Source organism: Centropristis striata, chromosome 5 (assembly GCF_030273125.1).
Source record: "Centropristis striata isolate RG_2023a ecotype Rhode Island chromosome 5, C.striata_1.0, whole genome shotgun sequence".
Lineage (NCBI taxonomy): Eukaryota > Metazoa > Chordata > Actinopteri > Perciformes > Serranidae > Centropristis > Centropristis striata.
In genome coordinates, this window is record NC_081521.1 from 30,559,583 (window position 1) to 30,584,277 (window position 24,695).

General features: G+C 38.8%; 1 protein-coding gene across 1 annotated transcript; it reads left to right on the plus strand.

Annotated features, from left to right (window-relative positions):
- The first annotated feature begins 23,045 nt into the window (after nucleotides 1-23,045).
- Nucleotides 23,046-24,447, plus strand: LOC131972231 (N-acetyltransferase family 8 member 3). Its single transcript, XM_059334028.1, has 2 exons — nucleotides 23,046-23,069; nucleotides 23,578-24,447. The coding sequence occupies exons 1-2, from the start codon at nucleotides 23,051-23,053 to the stop codon at nucleotides 24,321-24,323; spliced, it is 765 nt and encodes a 254-aa protein (XP_059190011.1). The 5' UTR covers nucleotides 23,046-23,050; the 3' UTR covers nucleotides 24,324-24,447.
- Nucleotides 24,448-24,695: the final 248 nt, after the last annotated feature.

A 24,695-nucleotide genomic window follows, 5' to 3' on the forward strand; every position in this document is an offset into this window, starting at 1 on the left:
AAACGGCGCTGCGTGATCCCTCTTTGCATCGTTCAGAACCAGCAGTGTGGTTCACTCTCTGTGGGGCAGATTGGACTTTGCATTGTTTTCACAGTGTAAATCAATGAATATTTTAATAAGTGTTTACATGTTTGGAGAGAAATGAAACGATTTTTGTTGGAAACAGAAACTCCTCTTTTTCCCCCAACATAGAATCAGGGGTTGGAGCAAATGCATTCAAACATCACTGATTCACCACAGAGAAGCTGTAGTGTGCAAAACAAGTGTTCATTACTCTGCAAATGGATGTCAGAACAAGTTTTAACGGCCTCATTGTGTTCCATTGCAGGACAGGTGTAACAACATGCAAAAAGATGCATTAACTTGTATCTGCCAGTGTGAAATATCAAAATAATGTTTTCCCTAATCAGTTCTCACTGCAGAGGTTTGGCGCGGCTGTTAACCTCATTTGCTTTCACTGAGCCTGTCTGTCTGGCTGTTTTTAAGCGTGATGTTTTCAAAGTCTTTGAAGAAAGACAACCTAGATTTTTTTTCTTCCTGCAATTTCTGGGCGCTGTGAGAATTATCCATATATTGCCAACAATGTTAAGAAATGTGATGATGAAAAAGGATGTTATTCAGGTATTACCTCACTTTAAGGTATTGGCATTTTTCTAACGTAGGTATGTAGCACTTTTGAGTGAGTGGAGCCTTCATTTTGTCTTGTAACTTGTTTGAGAGACCACATCCATATTAACAAGGATGTATTAATCAACCAGGGTAATATAGACAACTGCCCTGAGACCTAAGACCCCCGGGGGCCAAAAAAAACCCACACAGTTCACAGCATGTAATTTGACTTTTGGTCATTTAATTAGAGCTTTAGAAGTGCTGGTTGAAGGATTCAGTAGTGATTCCTATCTTTATGCTAAGCTAAGCTACTTAACATCTAGCTCTTGCTTTATAGTTAATGAACACACAGTGGTATCAATCTTCTCATCAAACTCTCTGCAGCAAATCAAGTAAGCTTGTTTCCCAAAATATTCAAATAATTCCTTCAATCCAATGTGTCAGTGTTATAGAGGGGCCCAGTGTCCAAATCAAATTTTAACATCTTTTATTTTTGTGAGTATTTTATTGATTGTTTGTATAGTGCTCCAGGTATGATGTATTTTAAGGTCAAACCAGAATTTAGCATCTCCCTGGCTCCTTTGCCAAAAAGCCAATGGGGTTTTTCCACTTGATTTTGGATTCTTGCTGAAATAAACCTCTGAAATAACCTCTGTGGCAAACAAAAGTTTGTGATACTTACATGTTACATACGCCACAATATTAGATCGATTCATTGGACAACGATATGATATTTGTCAATATCACAAAGTCTGCCGCAGTACAACTTCGGTCCGATTCAGGGGCCATCGATATACAGTCATGGAAAAAATTATATAATATTATTATTAAACCACCCTTGTTTTCTTCAATTGGTTGTTAATTTTAATGCCTTGTACAACTAATAGGTACATTTGTTTTCTTGATAATGATTTTGGTTATTATCAAGAAAATCATGGAAAATGGCTAGATATCAGCTCTTAAGTTAAACCCTTATGAGCTATTTTTGTTGTTATCATTATATTTTTCCAAACAAATGTACATTTAGTTGTACCAGGCATTAAAATTAACAACAAATTCAAGAATGGTCAATGGTCTAATAATTTTTTCCATGACTGTATATGAGAAAATATAATATGCCCATTTAACACAACCTGTTACATTTATATCAACTCACACACAAAAAACAACTAAAATATGATTTTACTATTTTATTTCTGAGCTCGTCCAGATGTTAGGGCATTGCATTGATGCAGTTGGATCGTTCACTGATTAATCTATCTATACCGATGTATTGCTAATGAATAGTATAGTAAGAATTTAGAGCTATCTCATGTTGAGCATTCTTTACATTTTGTTATTAAAGTATCTGAATCTTTTTTTTTCACTACTGGCAAAATGAAGCCAGTGATTACAGACCACTAACACTATAGAGAAAACTGCAGGAATTTTGAGATACCATCTTAATTGAATTTCTCAATATGAAGGTAACTGTGAGCTCACACGGCCTCAATGACCCAAACCATCTGACAACAGGATGCAGCAGTTGCTGTTGCATCTGTCTCACTAATTAAAATTTGACTCAGAGGTTGGGGTACAGTGTTTAAATTGGCTGGATCAGAGGTCACTTGACTGTACAGCTGTGACGAGTAGCAGGATGCCGGGGTGATGGCGCCTTATTCAGGTTTGCTTTCTTTCCTCCTGGTTACTGGAGCCTCTCCCGAACAGCAATGGTTAATAATATTCTCTAAAATACAGTAAATTGATGGAGTAAATTGCTTTTTTTAGTCACAATTTGGAACTCCCGAGTTCAATTTGCATTCTCAAATAGTGCTTTCACCTTGTCAGTAGACAAAAGAGTCGTGCTTTTATGCATAGTGCATTATGGGATCTGCATTTGTAATTCGTTATATCAGAGCAAAATGATTTGATGCATAGAAACATTTTACACTTTAATCCTCTCTCCATCTAATCCAATTTTGGGATACAGTTTGGCAGAGTCCATTAAAAAATCCTCTCAGTCAAACAAGATGCTGTTTACTTTTAAATGAACGCTGAGCACTACCAGGTCACGGAAAAATAAATAACTGAAAGTGCCAATAACAGACTCTGCTTCTCTGTCGGCACGGCTGTGTAAAATTAAGACCTACATTAAACAGGGCATTCCGTCAGATTGTCGTGCATTAACATCAGCTATGGAGGAGTAATGAAAATGACAATATTTAACTTTATGGGTAGAAGGAACACATGAATAATAATGACATTAAAATGGAAGAATGGTCAAATGGCTCACTAACAGAGTTTCTGTGGAGAATGTCAGGATCAGTCAAAAGTTGAGAGCAGAAATAAAGCCAGAGGTTAACTTGACTTTAGATTGAGGTTAAAGTGATAATCTCAAAGATTTTCATATAAGTAAATGTCTGTTAACTCATTATCTGTACACAATGGTTATATAGCATATGGCCCACTGATGAAAGCACCTGCATTTCAAAATGCAAAGTGCTTTATGAAAATCACAAGTGAAGAAAGCAGAGAAGATAGGCTTTAGCTTACTTGAGAATAAATAGTGGCGTTGTGTTTTTTCCGGTCTCTGCTAACTACTGTATGCGAGTAATGGTATACTATGCAAAAATAGCATATAGCAAATAGCATAGCAATAGAAAATAGCAATGCTATAAGTGATGGAACTACAAAAACAAGCTTAAGTAACATATCAACAAGTTCTCCAACATAAATGGCAGAAGATTGTGTGTCAGTACTACAAATTATGGCACTTAGGTACGTATTGCGACTCGCGGTACAAAGGCACATTCTAAAAATAGCACACACATACGGTCCACGGTTGTAAAAAAGGTTGCAGTTTCTGAGGATTTATGTTGTGAAACGCTGACCTAGGTTTAGGGCAAACAACTTCCTGGTAAGGCATTATAAAAGACAGTTTAAACAGTAAATAAATGTACGTAAATGGCAGAAGTGAAGTAGTTACAAGGGTCACGTGACTACCGTAAGTTACGTTAAAAAACGTGATTAATGTATCTTACGTAAACAACTTAACTTAAGCGGACGGTGAAATACGTCAATATTGCTCATTTTTCACTGCCTGTACACGTGATCTATTGATGTTTTTGACGGGAGAACAAGCTGAACATATAAAAAAACAACATGCAATTGCCACTTACCACCATCAGAGCCACCAAAGACAACAAAATGGAGACAACAAAAGATTCAAACTTCTAATAAGAGATGTCTCAGAAGTGTCAGTACAGTAGCTTTAAACACCCCATATGTATATTTGTAGTTAGCAGCGCCCTCTTGTGGCCTTGTAATCATGAAACATAAATAGTATAAAGAACGGACAGGCCCACTTGGGGAGGGTTGGGGGGAGTGGTGGTTGGATCAGAAATACACACAACTTTGACCCAGTAGGCCGATGTTCATGTCCCATGTGAAACTTAAAATCAGCGTTCTTATTTGTTTTAACCTCTGTGCGTAACCCATGAAAAGCTACGTAACTACCATACTTCTAGTACTTACATCCATCTGTTACACCTATCATGTACATTTTTTTTAAGCTTAAGCGAGTCGTTTTGTTACCTAAACCTAACCAAACTGCCACCATTTCACAATGTTAACAACATGTTTGTAAAGGCGACTGTAATGTTTAGGTATGATGACATGTTGATCTCCTGCCACTAGGGAGGAACAAACCACTATATGTTCTTATGGTTTTAAGGAGTTGTTAAATAAACCTAAGATGCACACAGCAATGCACTGCAGTAATAAATTAAATAGCTGTACCTCACCTTTTTTTAAACTTCAAACTGTGACAATCACAGCAGTCTTGTTTCCACAGTTATCATTTCTGTGAAACTTGATATGACTCATTTACATTTATCAATGCATTGTTAAATCTTGCATGCCAACACATTTTCTCAGATATTTTGAAACAAAAAGAAATTAAGTTAAAAAAAAAAAGTGTCCTCCTTTAGTTAAAGCCCCCTAAAATGTCTGTGGCGTTTTCACTTTCCCATTTCGGTCCACTTCTCTTCAAGCTTGATTAGGCTTGTCATAACTTTGAGAAGTCACTCAAAAGCTCTAAAGGAGACCAGAAACTTCAACATACAGAGAGTGAAAATATATGGTAACATCATAGCAGATAATTTTATATGTTTCGCAAGCAGTGTCAGCCACTGCCAATTAAAGGTGAACAAACAACATAAACAAGCTGAAAGATGCTAACCACACTGACTGTTCTACGGCTGGAGGTGCACCAGTGTTTCCTCTTCCAGAGGCAATAGATCAGAGGCCGACATTACCGCTGCAGCTGGCTCGCACTGCTCTTTCACCGATCAACATACTAGCATCCGTAGTAGGGATGGGAATAATTATTCGATGATTGATCAATGGTCATTAAGAATTTGGTCGGTCACGGGTAATTTTTAATAATCGGTGTATTTTTTAATTTTAATTTTATCTATGACTGCATATCAGTATTCACTGAACTGAAACACCGATCGTTCAGTTCTGTGGCCATATGTGAATAAGCCAATGAGCTGAGAATTGAGTTGAATAAAGCTACAGTTTGCAAACTGAAAGTTGCAATGACAATTATAAAACACACCAAAACTACTAAAGTATTAATTTAAGCAAAACTAGCTTACTGTATCAAACCTTGCTAGCATGAATTACTGAGTTTAATTTGATCCAAAACTTATTTAAGCACAAAACACATTTAAATATACAAGATTACTGTGAAAACTAACCTCATGCCTCTTTTGGGGCTAAAACATAAAAAATTGAACTCCTTGACGTTATCTTTACAATATAATCTCACTTGACTTAGTTTTACGATCGACAGGAAGTCTCTTTTCGTCGTTTCAAAATAAATGCGTCCATTATCAAAAAAAGCTTTTACATAATACTGTATGTATATCTTTTATTTTGCCCATGTATGCATGTTTTTATACATACTGGAGTATGTATAAAAACATAGCGATTAATTTATTGTTAATTATGTTTCTTGTTTCTTCCAAAGACCTATCCCTAATCCATATATGTGTTTTCAGCCCCTTCTCAAAGGTTTTTTTATTTTTTATTTCATACTTTTTATGTGGGAAAACCATGTTAAACCAAACATGAATCATTGTAGAGTATTTTTATGCACCTGTAAACATGCCTGGAGGGGGAATTTAAATGCTGAACAGAGTTTAATTTCTTCTTTTACCTGTTTTTCCACTTCAAGGGTTTTCAAATTATATTTTTAGAGTCCCAGTTTTAGCAAGGACATGTGGTAGTAGTGGTGCACCTTCATTTTACCACATCACAGTGACTGTGTTTAAGTGAATCAAGTATTGTGTGTTTCTCCATTCACATACTTATGCCATTTATTTTGTCCTCAGCGCTGCTTCCTTTGTTTTATCTTTAAGATGCTGCTCTTTAAAATGTGCCTTGTCCGGGACGAATCAGTTGTTTAATATAGCCTACGGCTATGCAGGGACTTGTGTTCTTCTGAGCCATGTCCCCAAGTCAGTAATTAACCTTAAACAATACCAGCGTCTCCTAATGAAAAACAAGCCAACGGTTATTCACAGCTTTATCTTGCTGCAAAATCCCTCTATAATCCCCCAACATCTCCTGGCATATTGCTGGCTAGGTGGAGGTGGGCAGCTTTTTAAGTGTGATAGATGGAGTTTAGTTTCAGGCTGCTGCTGCTGCAGCTTCCTTCTCTGACCCAACCATCCCCAGAGAGCCCGGGATGAGCCTGAGCCACAATATAGTTCTGCTGAAAAGCCTTTTGTTGTCGTTCAATCTATATTCAGGAGAAGAGCAAACAGACCACCTTTACTCGATTTTTGTGAATTTATTTTTTTCATCATTTGTTGGCATTGTTGGATTTATTTAGATTCAATTACCAGATTTTACACAGAAGGGGCAGAAATACATCATCAATTGTTTATCTTATGCCGATACCTTACATTTTGTCTGTGTTGCTCCTGCACTGTGAAATGATACAAATACACCAGTGAAGTTATTTGAATCATAAGCTGATTTTCGCAGCTGCCACTCTCTGATTAGATCAATAAAGCATTATTTGTCTTGAATTGTAAATTTCCTTTCAGGTAAAGTGGAAAACAACAATTTGATTTTAACAATTATTTAAAAGAATACTTCAAATACACAAGCAGACCATTTGTATAACAATTACTCAGCTCCTTTCCCAGCTCCCACTGGGGACAAAGAAACCAACAAAGGAAAAAGCTTGATGAATTCAAGTAAAAGGAGGCAGCGTTTAACAAAAGCAAAACAATATAAAACAATCAAAGTTTCATTTTTCGAAGCTTATGCTCTGTACTTCCCAAATACACATTTTCGCTAAAATATTACTATTTAAAATACTTATGCCCAGCCACAGCTCACTAGGAGCAGGTTTGGTTGAAGTGACTTGCTCCTGGACACATCAACATGTAGTTATATGCACTAGAGTTCAATCTGCCCACCCTGTTTATAATGGGACATGGTTTACCAACTGAGTCACACCCAACACAAATTTGAACTTGATAAATTACGGTGATATTTGAAAGAAATATCACAGTATGGGTGAATCCTAATGGATAAGTAAACAATTCTGACCTGTTCTCCACACATACACAGATATATGTTAAAACACAATTGTACATTTATGTGTAAACATGTTAAATGTCCTGTCGGTTACCAAGGTGAGAACCAGCACTGTTTTGGACATCTCCACCAGAAATAGTGCCTCATTTCCTAAGGATCATAATGGAGATAACGGTAGGCACACTGATGTTAAGAGACAAAATCTCTGTTTCCCTCTCTACATGATCCCCGCCTTTGCTGGAGTTTTCAAAAAACTGAGTTTCAGTGTTCTAGATCATGTATGCATGTAGACGAAAGGTGTAAACACGAAGAAAGAGCTACGGTTGTAAAAATACTAAAACTAATGATCCTATCTCCAGGTCATGCTTCCCAGAGGATGCATCACTTGAACTTTGATCAGAGATTGATGTAATATTCTAGATATCTAAAGGCTAAGGGCAACAGCAAAATCATGCAAGTTCTGTTGGTGTTGCAATTTGCCAAAGGATTGTGCAACTATGTGGTCATTTATGTGATGTCATGTTGGTAACTTGTAGGCTTTATATTTCACAATGATTGTGTCTTTATAATATGGACATTTCGAACTTGACTTAAAGGCAGCTTCATTTATTTTACAGCAGCTGTAGAAGGAAAGACAAAGATTGTGCTGTGTGCTGGAGCTTTTTGCAGGAAGCCTGCAAGATTAGGTTAAGTGCTTCTGTTTCATTTGCTATCCTCATAGTTTTTTACACTTTCTTGTAGCAAAGGCCCCAATAGGAGAAGGGATGTTTACTGTTCTCATTTGTTATGTGATTGGCCACTGCAGTGTGATGTCAGGCTGCGTTTCTCCAAAAGTTTAGTCTGTTTCTACTTTTCTGTGGCATCCTCTGTGCAAACACACTACTCCAACTAAAATAGTGAGTTTTCATCGCACCGCTTCATCTCATGTCTGAATGGCCAAAAACACACTCGGTCCACCAATTCCACAGATTGCTGGATTTAGTGGAATTCATCTGTCTCATATTATCATCCTTATTTTGATTCTCTCGTCATTCTCTGTGATCGTGACATGACTCACACGCCAACGACGTCCCAAATCATACAAAAGCAAAACTAATTTCCCATTATAACCTTCCCTGTAGAAGCACCCCAAGGCCAGAAAAATAAATAAATAAAAACAAAATAAGAAAGATTCCTTCAGCATCTCTAAACACTTTCATGTCACCAGAGGAATTTCTAAGGATTTAATATTGATTTAGGTAACAATATGGCCTTCTCTCTCCTTCTCTTCTCTGGCGTCTCCCTCGGGCCACACTTTACATTTCTTGCCTCATGGATGGATAAGAATAACAAAGATTTGCTTCTTGTTTATCTTGCCAACTGTCTAGTGTGTTGAGAGAAAGCCTCACAGGGCTATTGTGGTTATTACAATTATAATCAGAGTTTGGTTCTAGCATGAAATCCTCTGTTTTGCATAAAATGCCATGAAACGTCTGTGAGTTTCACAGGGCAGCTTGGTTATGTCCAGCCCTAATCATCGTTCATTCGCACATTGTTTACAACCAACCCCATCATCACTCTCCCACACAATATGTGTCTAGACAGCTTTCTGTTATTATTCAGTAGAATTTAAAATACTGTATGGTCTTTGGGGAGGTTTGTGTTTGGATGAAATCCTGTTATTTTGTCAGTATTAAAATTACCTTGGATTTTCACTTTGAGGTGAGACAATCACTTTTGTCTGCTTACGCCGGGTGAAGTGTCTCAGCAGTGACAGAGATGAGGGCATGACTTGGATAGTGAAAAAGCAAGGTTATCATAAAACAAGATTCAACCCTGCTGCTCCTTGGTCTGTTGTGATTTCATTCTTTCATTATGTTTTCTTATCTCCCATAATCTAAAGCAGTGCTACAAGATAACCAAAACATAATGTGCTCCCTGGATTCTCAGTAGAAATAATTTACACTCTGTGATTAAAAAACAAAACACAAACTATGAAAATTTGCATTCAGGCAACATAAAACTGCGGTGTAAACCTCCCAATGCTCTGCTCTCATGTTTTTGTACAGAAACTTGAAGGTTCCTGCCCATGATGAACTGATGAAAAAACACTCTGAAATTATAAAAATATATTTTGTACAGAAAAATATGTTTTATGAAAAAACATCATTGTTTTCTTGATTTGTTGCATGGAGATATTATTTTTTTAAGAGGTGAAAATGATTTACTGCAAAAAAAAAAAAAAAAAAAGGGAGTATGGTGGATGTATGATGTGCAGGACTTGGGGCAGTGCTCTTTATCTCTGAATAAGTTTGTTCTTAAAATAAATTTCCTTGAATCAAAAGCCAGGGCCTAAACATATAGCCAAAACAGCAGAAATATTTTTTTCTGTGCAACAAAGGCCTACAATGTTGAAACCTAAATGAAACACTTGGTCAGTGACCATTTTGCTGATGCGTTCACTTTCAACATTTTTTCGACCTGCTAGTCAATTTATAAGTTTCCAAATTACAATCCTAATTACAGGCATCATTACGTCCCATGGATCACAAATGAAACCATTTTTATTGAAAATATCAATGTTTTGTCTCTCAATTCAATGTAATTTTAAAGTTTGACTAATGAAACACTAAGCTCGATGGAAAATGACTCTCATTTAATATTATGTGTTTTTCTGGCCTACTTAGTAGAATGGTAATATGGTAGTATGGGTATTGGAGTGCACAGACTATGTGGAAACAGCATAGACGCTACAATGAAGGTTTTATTGCTCAGACAATTTTAACATCACGTTGACAGCTGATTTCGGTATTTTCTAGCAACGAAGAGCAAAGGAAACAGATCAGGTGAGCCATGAAATATGATAGGGATATGATTATTCTGACACCACATGAATGCAGCACAAATGTCCTACCTTGCAATGTTAATGGGTAAAATTTCAGCGATTCAAGATTCAAAGTGTTTATTATCATATGCACAGTAGAAAACATGTTTCCCTGTAAAATAAAATTATTTCTTTGCTGTCAGCAGAATGCCAACCAATGTAAAAGCTAAAAAATATAAGATAACTAACAAAATTTAAGGCTGCATGTGATAATAAAAAAGCAACAATAATAAAAAATAATAATAATAAAACAGTGCAAATGTAAGCAGTGCAATTCTGCATGTGCAAACTGTAAATTCAACAGTCAGGTTCAGTGGGGGCGTCCCGGTGGCTCACACTGGTAGAGCGCTTACCATGTAGGCTGAGTCCTTGCTGCGGCGGAGCCGGGTTCGAATCCGGCCTGAGCTCCCTTTGCCGCATGTCTTCCCCTCTATCACCCCCTTTCACTCTATCACTTTCAATAAAGCAAAAAAATGCCCCCCCAAAAAAATCTTAAAACAGTCAGGTTCAGTTATATGAGGAAGTCCATGATTATAATCTCCTTTGCGTTGTTTAGGAGCCTGATGGCAGTAGGAAAGAGTTCTTTAGTCTGGTGGACCTGCATTTAACACTTCTATACCTCCGGCATGAGGGTAGAAGTGTGAACAGTGTGTAAATTCCCCATGATTCAGAACTTTTTACATTTTCCTGCTAATAGACAGACAGTAACAAAAACTGAACCAAGAACATAACTTCTTTGGCGGAGGTAATTATATAACGGTTGGAGGGCCACTATAACGGGCCATATTTGGCCCACGGACCCTAAATTGAGTACCACTGCTGTATGTCCTGCACTGGGAGAAGTTGCCATTACTGGTGCATAAGACTTAATAAGCTTCCACTCTCATCTACTGCATAGATGGAAATCACAGGTCCAGCTCAATATCCATGTTTTACTTTGACAGGGGCAGTTTCAAACTCATAAATGCCAAAGCATTTCCAAACATATATTCTATACAAGAGTAAATGCATTACTATAATAATGAAAGATGTCTGCAACTAAATGGGCATCACTGGGGAGTGTTTTAGCTCTGTGTATTTGCACTTTTGAGGTACAGGAAGCCACAAGGAAATTTAGATTCAATACAGAGTTTCTGGAGAGGCAGTGGGTTGGGAGTAAAATTGTCTGAGGTGCGTTCAAATTATGGCTAGCCACTGGATTTGTGGGGGAAAACTCAATAATGTAATGGTTTAATCCCTTAATGTCGGAGCTCTATGACAGGCATACCGAACAGGCTCTACAATCCTTGTGCAAGTACACGTCCATGAATAAAAATGCAATTCATTGGCACTCATGGTCCCATTAGAAGTGGAACATGCAGTCTGCCTTCAGTGGTTGGTTTCCAGGGAAACTTTAACCTTTTTCTCTTGCGACTTTTTGTTTCAAGACAATGTGCAATCAACTCTGAAGCACTCTTAGCTAATTTATCAAGTGAAATTAATATTGCCTGTGACGATGAAGTATTATGTGCTGTAGCAATTCATACAGACACATTCATGATGTTCAAATGTGACTTGATTAATGCAACAGCTTGTACTTAATAACTTACAAGTAATGGTAATAACTTTCAGTTGAGTGTTTTAAACGTCCAAGCAACTTTGTCATAAGAATATTCAAAGTGATTTGACAAAATGCCTTTGACACAATTTTATTACCTCACTGTGTCCAGACATTTATCAAGGTTGATATGAAGTAACAAAAGTGTTTTCTAGGTTAGGGATATACTAAAGTTTGAATGTACTCCTTGAAAAATGCTTTATTTTCAACACAAGTCGTGTTTCATATTTTCAGACCAATCCTTTAATATTTGAAATGAAACAATCATATTTTATTTGGTCTTTTCCTGGCATTAGACCCTAAACCTAACTTTTCTTATGTAAATATTCCTGAGGGATAATCTGATAATTTTGTCCATTTGATCCATTTTATTCTTTGAACAGACACAGATATGCTATATATATGTATATATATATATAACAAAATGTCAGTGCTCATTGAATGCTTTGGATGTATTGCATTTATAATAACAATTTAAATGTGGTGACAAAGGCTTCAAGAGTCTCTCAATATTTGGTTTAGGTATGTTGAAAGTGCCCCGAAAGTGCTTGAATCAGAGGTATTCCATGTAAGGCTGTGTTCACTCACTGTTTGTAGCAATACCAATGGAAAATAATGCACTGTAATTCGTAGAAAACCCACAAAATTGTGAGCCAAGAGGTGTGGCTTATTACAATCCATATTGACGTTTTTTTTTAACACCTCTAGTAGTCGTAGAAATTACGACGAGAGGAAAGGAGGAAGTGAGGTGACAGTTGTAGCCTATACAGACTGAGATAGACTGTTTTGGGTGGGTCATAAAAACCCTGGAGTTTGACCCAGAGATTATCTTGTAAATTAACTTCTGATTTAAATAAGCCACATTCTACATCATCCACATATCTGCGGCCAGTAGTTACATACAGAATTAGTCACCAAGTAGTTTTGTTTTCTAAACCAACAAAACAAACAAGTAGCTCTGTTTCACATCACTGACGAGTTTAAAACAGTGATCATGTTTCACGTTATAAACGTTACAAACCTTTCGTCAGGATACAGTTGTATGCTGTCCCTGTAATGACTTCTTTGGATTTCTTTTCCTTCTAGTTGCAAACTGTGTCTCTTTCAGTATTAATATTAAATTATGTTTTGACCTGTTGGTCTGTGCCATCATAAATCTACCGGGCCCTCTGACAGGTGACCCTTATTCTCTAACACTGACCTGAAACTACCTTTGAATCCCACTCTCACCCAAGCTAACCTACAGTGTCTGGCATCGCTGGCTTTATAGGCAGTTTTGTCTGAATGCCGTGGCCTCTCAGTAGTCTCATAATCACAAAGATATCACATTGGGCTCAACCACCACAGGGCACGCCAACTTTGTACAATTACTGTTTCCACACCTTCAGAACCCAATGGATCGATTCAGAGCTTTAAATAACTCCACGGGGCTTGCAGGCATACAACTCTCTCGAACGTGATGTATATGATAATGTATCTTATAATATAATACCATTTGTAATAACATCATGACCAAAATTTAAGTGACTACCAACTGATGTGTCATTCAACACAATGCTGCTCACCTCCTTCTTTAGTTGGGATTAGGGCTGGTTGTTTGGTCAGGGCATTATGAGGAGACAGAGCTGCTGAACATGTGGTTGGCACCAGGCAGGGATGAGGACAACTGAAATAGTATGAATGCATTAAAAAATCCTGCATGGATTAAATAAAACAGGACCACAGCGAAACCTGAAAACAAAAATTCCTGTTCCCATCTTTTTCCCATGATAAGGCCCTAAATGCCTCCACTAAAAGTTAGAAAATCATAAAGGACACACTGGCCAGCCGTCCTTATACTTTTTCTAATGATAGCTAACTGCTAGATCCCTGTTTCTATCACTTTTGGAATCGCTTTCACAACCCAAGTCTGTTTGGTTAGTCCGAATTGAAGTAAAATTGAAAGATTTGAAGAGGGGCATGTACGAAGGTGAAATATACTCGCACTATTATTTCTTACTGTATAAAAAGGTGGCGGTGAAGAATGTAAACACGGGAATAAACAAAGCAACGTGGAACCGATCACAAGCCGATTACGTTTGGTTATACCGACTCTAATCCTGCTCTGGTGTTCCGACCAAACTTATCTGGAGAGAAACACTCAGAACGAGCTCATGTTGAGGCTCCAGGTTGTCAATTACGTGTTGATCTATTATTTCCCTCTCTGCGAGTTGTCTCGGACCACTTGTTTTGGTGTGCACCAGAGTACCAATGAAGCTTACACAAGCAACCAAATGAACCATAACAAGGATTTAACCACACCTGAGTTCGATTAAAACGGACTAAACTTTGGGCTGTGAAAGCTGCAGTCTGTCAGTGATAGTATTTATTTATTTATTTCTAAAACTGACTACTGTCATTATGATTCCTGCTCAGTCTGCTCCCTTAGATTTTTTTCCCCCAGTCATGTGATTATTAGTAAAATTGACTCCCATTCTTACAGGATTCCCAAGAAAATGTTGTGCATCAAATGTCAATACTGAACCCAGATGTTTCCCAGTTCTAAGGTCACAGGTCCTTAGAATCAGCCTAACTTTCCGCCCACAAGGCAGCCCTGTTTACAAATTATTGCCAATTAGCTGGTCCTATAAATTTATATCCCATATCCTCTTTTATCAAAGAAAAAGTTGTGTGTAAGAGTGCAGTCACTCTACATGTCACCCTCCAAATAACTGGAGCCAGCTTCCTCTTTTTACCTGCACCCACACGCAACAGTGGCAATTTACTTTTGTCAGTAACTTCACCAGCTAACATCGTCAGCTAACAACATGCTAGGTAACCACATTAGGCAAACTGCTCAATCCACGAAGCAACAAACCAAACCAAGCATACAGACAGTTGACAAATTAATGGATAAACCTGCAGGAAGTGTTGTTATAAAGAGCTTGGCCACCACAAGCTGTCAGAATAGCTTTAATACAACTTGGCATTGATTGTACAACTCTCTGGAACACCAGTCTTCCAAAAGAAATCCCCTCATTAGATGTGCTGATGATGGCCTTGGAGAGCGCTGTTGTTCTCCCGTTGGGGTTCAACTGGGTTGAGATCTGGTGACTGTGAAGGCCGTAGCATAAGATTCAAGGGAGACTGCCATCCTGGAAGAGGACGATCCCATCTGGATAGAAATGTTTCATCGCTCAGAATTTATACACAAAGCATGATAAGATGCTATTTGCTTAATTGTACCATGCAGTAAACCTGTGTGGAAGCATCTGCGTTTGTTGTGTTTCTCCATTCATTTATTCCGGCTTTTCCTCTTGATTTGTCACACGCCTGTAGGTGAGTTTTACATACAGTAAGTGTTCCTTATACTTTTATGCAGACGTGACGGGGCATTTATGGAAAGAGCCAAGAAAAAAGGATTTGCATGAGGAAGAGTGTTTTCTATTTTCTCACCGGCTGCATTAGTGATGGATTTTAAAACTTATTATTTTGTTTTTGTTGTTGTTGTTACAGAATTCTTCATAAAGTCTGACAGTGCACAAGCATAGAGTGACAAGGCTTTAAAGATGATTTTTTTTTTTAAGGTTTAAATTCTTAATTGCCTTCATACTGTATCTGAAACATTTTGCTAGATATTCTTTTAGGCTAAATTGAAAATATTAGGAGGGAGACAGCTAGGCTGATTATAATTGAGGTTGTAGGGAGCTTTTCTTTAACCCTTTGTTTCTCAGGAGTGCGTTTAAAAAATGCAGATGTCAGGTGTATCCCGCCTTTCTAAATAGTTGCGAAGAGAAGGGTGAATATCTGGCTGGAATTAAAATAATTCTTGCTAAACACATGCTATTTGGTGGATTATTTGTTTAGCCCAATTAAAGGAGATGCTTGGATAAATTCAGAAAGGAAGGTTGAATATTTATTGTATCGATAATTAGTCAGTAGTTAGAGCCATGTTTTATTTTCCTTGTTTTTTGAATGGAGTTCCGCTGATACAGACAGTAGCCCAGAGCAGGTCTGTGCAGCAACTGGGTGAGCACTTCTTTAATCTTACTTTCAATTTACAATCTTGCTCTAACTTCCAGCTCCCACCCACAGCAAACTTAAGCAAGAGTCCCACAGGATTTGTGTTGTACAGTAGCATCAGCCACCTTGCAGTCAAGATGGCAGCGAAGAGAAAATAAATAGCTTTATGTGTCTGTTATCATGCCTAACTTTAGTGGATCAAAACTACATCAGCTATGGAATTAATTAATTTTCCAGTTCAAAATGAGGTTTTAAGCCATGACAAAGGCCAGAATGTGGACAGCAACAGATTAGGTCATGCTTGATTTCAGTAAGTAAGTCATAAGTACATTTTATTGATAAAGCACTTTTCACAGGCAAAAAGTCACAGAGTGCTTTACAAGGGCATAACACAACATACAGGCAAACACAGAAAAACAGAATACAACAGGAAAATACAATTAAAACCTGGATGTCTAGTTGAGCAGGTACATACAGTAAGCTGCCTGTCTAAACAGAAGAATCCGCACCATAGACTGTAGGCGTGCAGGCAGAGCCTTCCAGAGTTTGGGAGCTATTGATTCAATGGCTCAATTACCCCGAGTCTTAAGGCGGATGCGTGGGACAGATAATAAATTTAAGGTGTTTGATCGGAGGGAGCGAGCAGAGGGATATGGGTCAAGTAGCTCAGTTACATATACCAGGGCCAGATAATGCAATGCTCTGTAGGTAAGAGTCACTACGTTTACATGACACTTGAAAAAAAACAAATGATTGCCTTTATCTGACTATAACTGGACAACTGAAGTGCATGTAAACATGTTAGTCCAACTAATGTTGGAGTTCTCCAAACCCGATTAGGACACCCAGATAATGCGATTGGAATAGGATTTTCGCCGGCATGTATGACAAGACAACGCATGTGCGCATGCTCCGAATGCTCCACCCCCCAACCCCCCACGCTAGTGTATGACCCCGGAACAAAAACATTCAAGAGCCGGTAACATTAGCCGGTCGCAATAGCTGGTCACATTAGCCGGTCGCAGTAGCTGGTGTCATTAGCCGGTCGCATTTGCCGGTCGCAGCAGCAATGGCACTAAGTGTCAAACTGAGGTCAACCGGAAAGGGGGCCATATTAACCTGCTGAAACAATGCATCTCGCCACCCAGGCTTTAGGAGGAGGACACTTTCCTATCAGTTATTCGATTTTCTCAGTTGCATGTGAACTGGGACAAGGAAAGAAGTCCAATTAGACACCAAAAATCGATTTTTAAGCATAGCCCGATTAAACTGTGCATGTAAACTCACTGAATGAGAATCTTAAACTGGATCCTGTATGCAGCAGGGAGCCAGTGAAGAGATTTGTAATGGGGATGATGTAAGATTGTCTGTTTGTCCTAGTGAGTATAGCCTTGCGGCAGCATTTTGGATTGACTGTAGACAGTTTAAAGTGGACATACTGAGTGAAAAGAAAAGTGAGTTACAGTAGTTGATATGGGTCGAGATAAAGGTATGTATAAGCATCTCAAGTTCAGCATTTGAAATTACTGTTCTCAGATTGCTGATATTTCTCAAGTGGAAAAAGCAAGAAGTAGTCAGCTGCCTAACCTGGGTGTCGAACGACAATATTTTATCAAATATTACCCCCTAAGTTACGCAAGTGGGGGTGGACTGCAGAGGAAAGGGGCCCAATACATTGTAGGATTGTGGGCACATCCTTCTCTAGAGCCTTCTCTAGAGCTTAGACGATTTTCAGAAAACTTATTTTTCTGGGTAGATTTAGCGCAAAACTTGAACCCCCGACCTGCTAAGAGGAGTGAGATGTGAGCAGTCAGTGACGGCGTAAAACAGTCAATAAAATGGCTTTCTTGAAAAGATTGGGAATCAACGTGACCAGAGGTTCTTGCAGGTACGGTATTTAACGGTGCAAAAGTTGTATGTGAGATGAGCCACAGAAAGCTGCGAACAGACAAACAGATGGACAGATGCACTCACCCACACATACACACACCACCAGTGATCTCCTCCAGGCTTACACTTGGCAGAGAAAAAAAATATTTTTTACACCGCTCAGACATCGGAAGAATCTCTCCACCGACATAAAATCAGCTCATTAACATAGTCTCATCGTTTATTAACCGATTCATTTTCTGAGAGCATAAGAGATGACTCACGTGAGAAATATATTACTATGATCTTATTCAGGCCAAGTTGAAACTGGGCTCTCTCTGTGTATCTTCCAGCAGTGCGCAGTTGAATCAGGTGCCTGTCAGCTCAAGGACAGCAAACTTCCGAGGGGGAAAAAGGGACTTTTGTGTTTTAGACTAAGAACCATTAGTGGTTCTTAGCAGAATCGTTATTCTATTTTCTGTGCGCTCCAGTCCTTTTGTGCATTTGAAATCCTTCTGTGTATTTAACCTTGTGCCGTTGATGCTTTTACGTGAATCTGATGTGATCAATTAAGTCGCTTTATATGGAAGAATTATCCTATCTTTATTCAAGAGCGTAGATTTTCAGTTTGAGAGCATAATTTGTCTTTCTCGTGCTCAGATTTGTTCTCCTCATGCTCACATTTTGCGCTCGCACTCAGATTTCTGCTGCTTTCTTTCAAAATGTGTGCATGCACTTAAAAATCACATGCTTGTGCTCACATTTCTTCTTCTTGGACACAAACATTTTGCTCGCACTCAAATATGTCCTGTGCGCACTCAAATCTAAAGTCTACGCGCTCAGATCTCAACTCTGCGCTCTCAAAACTTTTGTGCTCGCACCCAGAACACGCACGTCCTCTCAGGTTGAGGTGTCTGCTCAGACTGAACGATGTCCCGCCCTGCGCTTAAACTAGTGTGTTTCACCAGCCAATAGGGAGACAGCTAGATTGAGGCCCGGTCTTAGGTGCGTTCCCTCGCCCTTTTGAGCGCTCCGGAGGGGCGGGTATATGGTCTGTTTGTAAAACTGCTTCTCTCTTAAAATACACCAATTTACCATATTAGCCAGCTATTTGAATCGTCACCTATTTAAAACGCAGCATATTTATGTAGAATTAATCTTAAGTAGTCCTAAAAAGAGTTATGGTAGTTTAGATTATATATATATTTTTTCTCTATTATTTATATATATATATATATATATATATACATATATATATATATATATATATATATATATTTATTTTTCTTCATCTGTACAGTGGTGTCACGATAGTCCAGTGGTGAAGTACACTACCATCTGTTGCATTTTAAACCATGGGACGCCGGTTCGCATCCCGTCAGCCGCACTCTTGCTGCATGTCTTATTATGATTTAAAATTTTAATTGATAAATTAATGTAACAGTAATACAATCCGTGTAACCAGCTGATTCTCTTATTGCAACGTGTATCACCGTCCTATTTACGCGGTCAAAGCCAGGGGGCGCATAATTAGGCTAATGTTGGTAATACTTTCACTTTCACAAGAAGAAGACTTTGAGCAGGATTCGGAGCGCGACAGCGAATGAATGGGAGACAGATGGATGGCCAAAGACCTCAAGTAAGTTCATTGCTAAATGTTGCTACAACTCAAAACACATCGATCATATACAGTAGTTTCAATAACAGTACAGTAATCATTTTGACACTCGTACTTATCAACATATATAGCGGGCCTTCATTGTAACATGTACAACGAAAGTACAATAATTGGCAACGTATGATCATACCAGCGGCAGGTCGGCACACATAATGATGCGCGAGCTGAAGGGAATCCCCGCTGACGTCACTTCATTCATAATGAGTTTCTGTCCCTAGTGCCGATAATAGAAAAAAAATATATATATATAATCTAAACTACCATAACTCTTTTTAGGACTACTTAAGATTAATTCTACATAAATATGCTGCGTTTTAAATAGGTGACGATTCAAATAGCTGGCTAATATGGTAAATTGGTGTGTTTTAAGAGAGAAGCAGTTTTACAAACAGACCATATACCCGCCCCTCCGGAGCGCTCAAAAGGGCGAGGGAACGCACCTAAGACCGGGCCACAATCTAGCTGTCTCCCTATTGGCTGGTGAAACACACTAGTTTAAGCGCAGGGCGGGACCACGTTCAGTCTGAGCAGACACCTCAACCTGAGAGGACGTGCGTGTTCTGGCTGCGAGCACAAAAGTTTTGAGAGTTGAGATCTGAGCGCGTAGACTTTAGATTTGAGTGCGCACAGGACATATTTGAGTGCGAGCAAAATGTTTGTGTCCAAGAAGAAGAAATGTGAGCACAAGCATGTGACTTTTAAGTGCACGCACACATTTTGAAAGAAAGCAGCAGAAATCTGAATGCGAGCGCAAAATGTGAGCATGAGGAGAACAAATCTGAGCACGAGAAAGACAAATTATGCTCTCAAACTGAAAATCTACGCTCTTGAATAAAGATAGGATAATTCTTCCATAGGCTTTACAGAAATGATAACTTGTCCGACCTCGTAAGATTGTCAGTGCGACTTTACAGTCAGTGACACGTTCAGAAATGAGACCAACATGTTGATTTGCAATCATATGAAATTAGGGGCATGTGTTAAAGGGGCTTATGGTCTGTGTTTTTTTTATACCTTTAAGCTGTGTTGTGACACTTTGTAAGAGCTCAAAGTTCAGTTCACAATGACTAAAAAGTTCACGTTCATTGAGTTCATTCAGTTTGGAAAAGTTGGGAAGCTGTGCAAAATGAAAATTAAAGCAGAATGCATCCAATTCAGAATTGGTGTATATTTTTACAAAAAGCAAAAGTTTCCCAGTTTGGGCATTAGGTATATTTCATTTCAATGGAAGTTGCAAAGGATTCGAAAATCATTATATTATGTCTTTATTACGTTTTTTTAACATAATTTTCATGTATGAAATGTGTGTTTTTCCCCCCATTCGAGTGTGTACTCCTAATATGTTCATAAACCTCCCTCAAATATCCAAGACTGGTCTCCCCTCAAAAACATCAAAAAGGTTAAGATTAAGATTAATTACTTTATTAATCCCACAATGGGGAAATTCAACCTCTGCATTTAACTCATTTTTTTTTTTTGACACACAAGTGATCACACCATGCAAGGAGCAGTGGGCAGCACATTATAATATAATATAATATAATATAATAGGGTGTTTGTACAGGCAGGAAAATACAACTCACTTCAGACTGTCCTCCACCACCATCTTGCTGACATAGTAGTGGTGATTGACGGCAAGGCGGAGTTTAAATGGGGGATGTCACACTCGGGGAGGTTCTAACAAGCGGCAGACTTTCACCCAGAGAATATGTAAGCATCTCAAGTTCAGCATTTGAAATTACTGTTCTCAGATTGCTGATATTTCTCAAGTGGAAAAAGCAAGAAGTAGTCAGCTGCCTAACCTGGGTGTCGAACGACAATATTTTATCAAATATTACCCCCTAAGTTACACAAGTGGGGGTGGACTGCAGAGGAAAGGGGCCCAATACATTGTAGGATTGTGGGCACATCCTTCTCTAGAGCCTTCTCTAGAGCTTAGACGATTTCCAGAAAACGTATTTTTCTGGGTAGATTTAGCGCAAAACTTGAACCCCCGACCTGCTAAGAGGAGTGAGATGTGAGCAGTCAGTGACGGCGTAAAACAGTCAATAAAATGGCTTTTTTGAAAAGATTGGGAATCAATGTGACCAGAGGTTCTTGCAGGTACGGTATTTAACGGTGCAAAAGTTGTATGTGAGATGAGCCACAGAAAGCTGCGAACGGGAGAACGGGATTCGTGTCCCGTGTGAAAACGAAAGCAAATTAATTAAATTTTTTACGTAACTTCCGTGACTCAGGTCACCTTCATAACTACTTCACTTCCCGCATTTATGTAGCCTACATGTATTTACTTTTTTTAAACTGTCTCATAACGCCTAACCAGGAGGTTTTTTGTCCTGAAGCTAGGGTTAGTGGTTTTGTAGAATAATTTCACAGAAACTGCAGCATTTTTTTACCACAATGAACTGCTGCAACACATTCATTCATCAAACGCTCACATAGGTCGTTATGGGTGGTATGACAAACGGTCTATTCTGTCTTTAGGTTGCAGGTCTTGTTGAATATCCATATAAATGGGCTTTAGCAGTGCTGGTGTTTTAGAGACAGTGTTACTTATTAACAGGTGACTTTAAGCTGAATGAGTCCGTGGTCACCCATAGTGACTCACACAAATAGTTGGCGTAAATAATAAACACGAGTGTGTATTAATTTAAATTACATGCATTAAATGAAATTAAATTACAATACAAGGCTCTTACAAGGAAACCCTCATGTTCTGTTCAACAGCTGCCATCACTATGAGCACACATGACGCATTTGGCTAAGAGTCACCAATTAACAGTTATTCATTAAACCGTAACACATTAACATTTTGACAGGAGGGAATATTGGAAGGAAAAACACAATACCAGCAAGCTGGATGCCGTCAAGCACAGTGTGTGAGCCATGAATATATATACATGTTCACATTCATTAGTTGCAAAATGATGCGTTCAGTTCACTAAAATACTATGTTCGAAATATATACTTGTTATTATAGTGGTTTTCAGTGGGGTTTCACTTGTGGGATGCACAATTCAGAAGTCACACTGTGTCTGTGAAATGGTTTGAAAAACTTCCAGAGTTGCTTGACCTTCTAGCACTCACAGATTCATGAGGCAGCGCTATTGATTTAAACAGGTGTAAAGGCCCTTCTCCTGCCAGGGAAATTTAATCATGTCAGAGGGCCACCAGGTTATTGCACATGACACCGTCACTGCCGCCATAGGACACTTTTATGTCAGGGGGCGAGACAATATTAATTTCACTTTCACCTTTTATTCCGGGGAAGAAGCGGGGTAGAGATCCGCAGCAGTTTCCTGAGAGAACGCCATCGAAACTGAAGCGGCAAAAAAAGAGGTTAATAAGAACATTTTATTCTTGGAAATATCTATGAAGTGCTCGAACGAGCGCTGAATTCACATTCTGCTCAGTATTCTGACTTAATGTATTCAGGATCTGTGCTCATCCTCCTTGAGAAATCCAATGATAGAGTTCTTTACTCTGTTGACTAAGCTAATTAAGTTTTTAAAAAATACTCTACGTTTCATAATCAAAGCAACACTGTGGTTAATTTCAATTAAAGTCAAAGCATGCTGCCTCAAATCTGTTACATTTCTTATATAATCTATATTTTATACAATCAGTAGCAGTTATCAAAGTCATTTAAGGTCCATAAGTTTTCTGTGTGTGTGTGTGTGTGTGCGTGTGTGTGTACACTCATAGGTGAGCATGCTCAGACTAAGTTCAAGCCTTTTTGTGAATGGCTGATTATCACAATCTGTAGCTTAAGTTGAGGGGAGCAGCAGTGTTAAGTCCTTCAGAGTGAGCGAAAGACGAGGGGGAAAGAGTCGGCATGGCCCAGAAAAACAACTGTAAGTTGATGTTCTGATTATGTTAATATTTTATACCTTTTTATCAAGTAGCTGAGTTTGAGCACTATTAAGACAGCTATGGGTGTAAATGAATGGCACTACTAACATGCTTGGATGACACATAACACATTTCAGTCAAACTAAAGACCTTTTTGTTTCTTGCCTTGCTATTCTCACCTTGCTTTGATTTCTTCATTTGTTGGCACTTTTATAATTGTATTGCTCCTTACTCTTGAAATCTGAAGAGAAACAATGCTACAATCATTTTAATTACAATTTTCACCCTGGGTTGTCATGCACACGTGCCAGGTTTTATATTCATGTGAAATAGACTTCAATTAGAAATTAAAAGGGTTGAGTTCTGTAAGAGTTGTATTGATTCTTTAATATTTTCTCAACAACAAGTTACGTGAGAGCATTGTGAAATCCAGCAGGAATTTCTTATTGCAGCATGAGGCAGATTAGTCTCACTGAGCTCTCTTTCTTTCTCTCCCTCTCTAACATACAGTTCAGTTCTCCATCAGGGAATATAGCCCCTCAGATCAACATGAGGTCAAGTCGCTCTTTCGTGACGGGATACTCGAACATGTATACCCTGCTTTCTTCAAGGCCATGAGCCACCCAGACCATGTTGGCGTCGCTCTGAGCATTTCAATGGCTGGTTATGTGCTGGGAGGCAGCTCCTACTTCCAAGCTTTGCTCTTTGGTAGTGCATGGGCTGGCCTCCTTTATTACTGCTGCCACGACATCTACGAAGGCTACATGATGAGGAGGCTGAGCACAGACATGGCTGACATTCAAGCCAACTACCTGGAGAACCCAGATAACGGCTTCTGGGTGGCAGAGGCAGACGTTAACGGCCAGCCCAAGGTGGTGGGGATAGTGGCGGTGACAGGGAAGAGGGGAGAGGAGGAAGGGGAGAGGTTTGATGACTGGAACGGAGGAGTGATTGGAGAAGAGTTCGCTCAAGATGCCGCTGATGGGAGTTACGGCGAGATGTCCCACACGGTTGTAGTGTTTCCGTCACGCCGCAAAAACCTGGGTTCAGAGTTGACGAGGACGGCCCTTGATTTCTGCAAAGAGCGAGGATACGCCCGCCTCGTTCTGGACGTCAGCTCGCCACAGACAGCAGCTATTTCCCTGTACCAAAAATTTGGCTTCGTTCAAACTGCATCCCACAGTAACACACATGCCAATCGCTGGTTCTCCAAGCTGGCTCGAATAAATGTGATGCGAATGGAAAAGTTCATATAATGGACTTTAGACATCGGTACCTGATACAACTTCCATTGTACACTGAGAATTTATCAGCTAATTTATGCTTCTTGCCAAATTTAATGCAAAATTCTTTCTGTTGTGTCATTTGGTCACTCATATCTTCACACAGCTATCATGGTATTTTGAAGATACATTAAATTTCATGTTTTTTCCAGAGAGCAGCATTAATGATCTCAGTTTCCTTGTATTTCTTCTTGCCTTGATGTATTATTGATACACCTGCACCCCTGACAGTCTATTGCCCACATCCATGGAAAACAATAAGTCAACTCATCTGGTTAGTCAAATTAATTTATAATTTGCACATGAAGGAATACATCTCATTAAGGTATTCAACTCATTATCTGA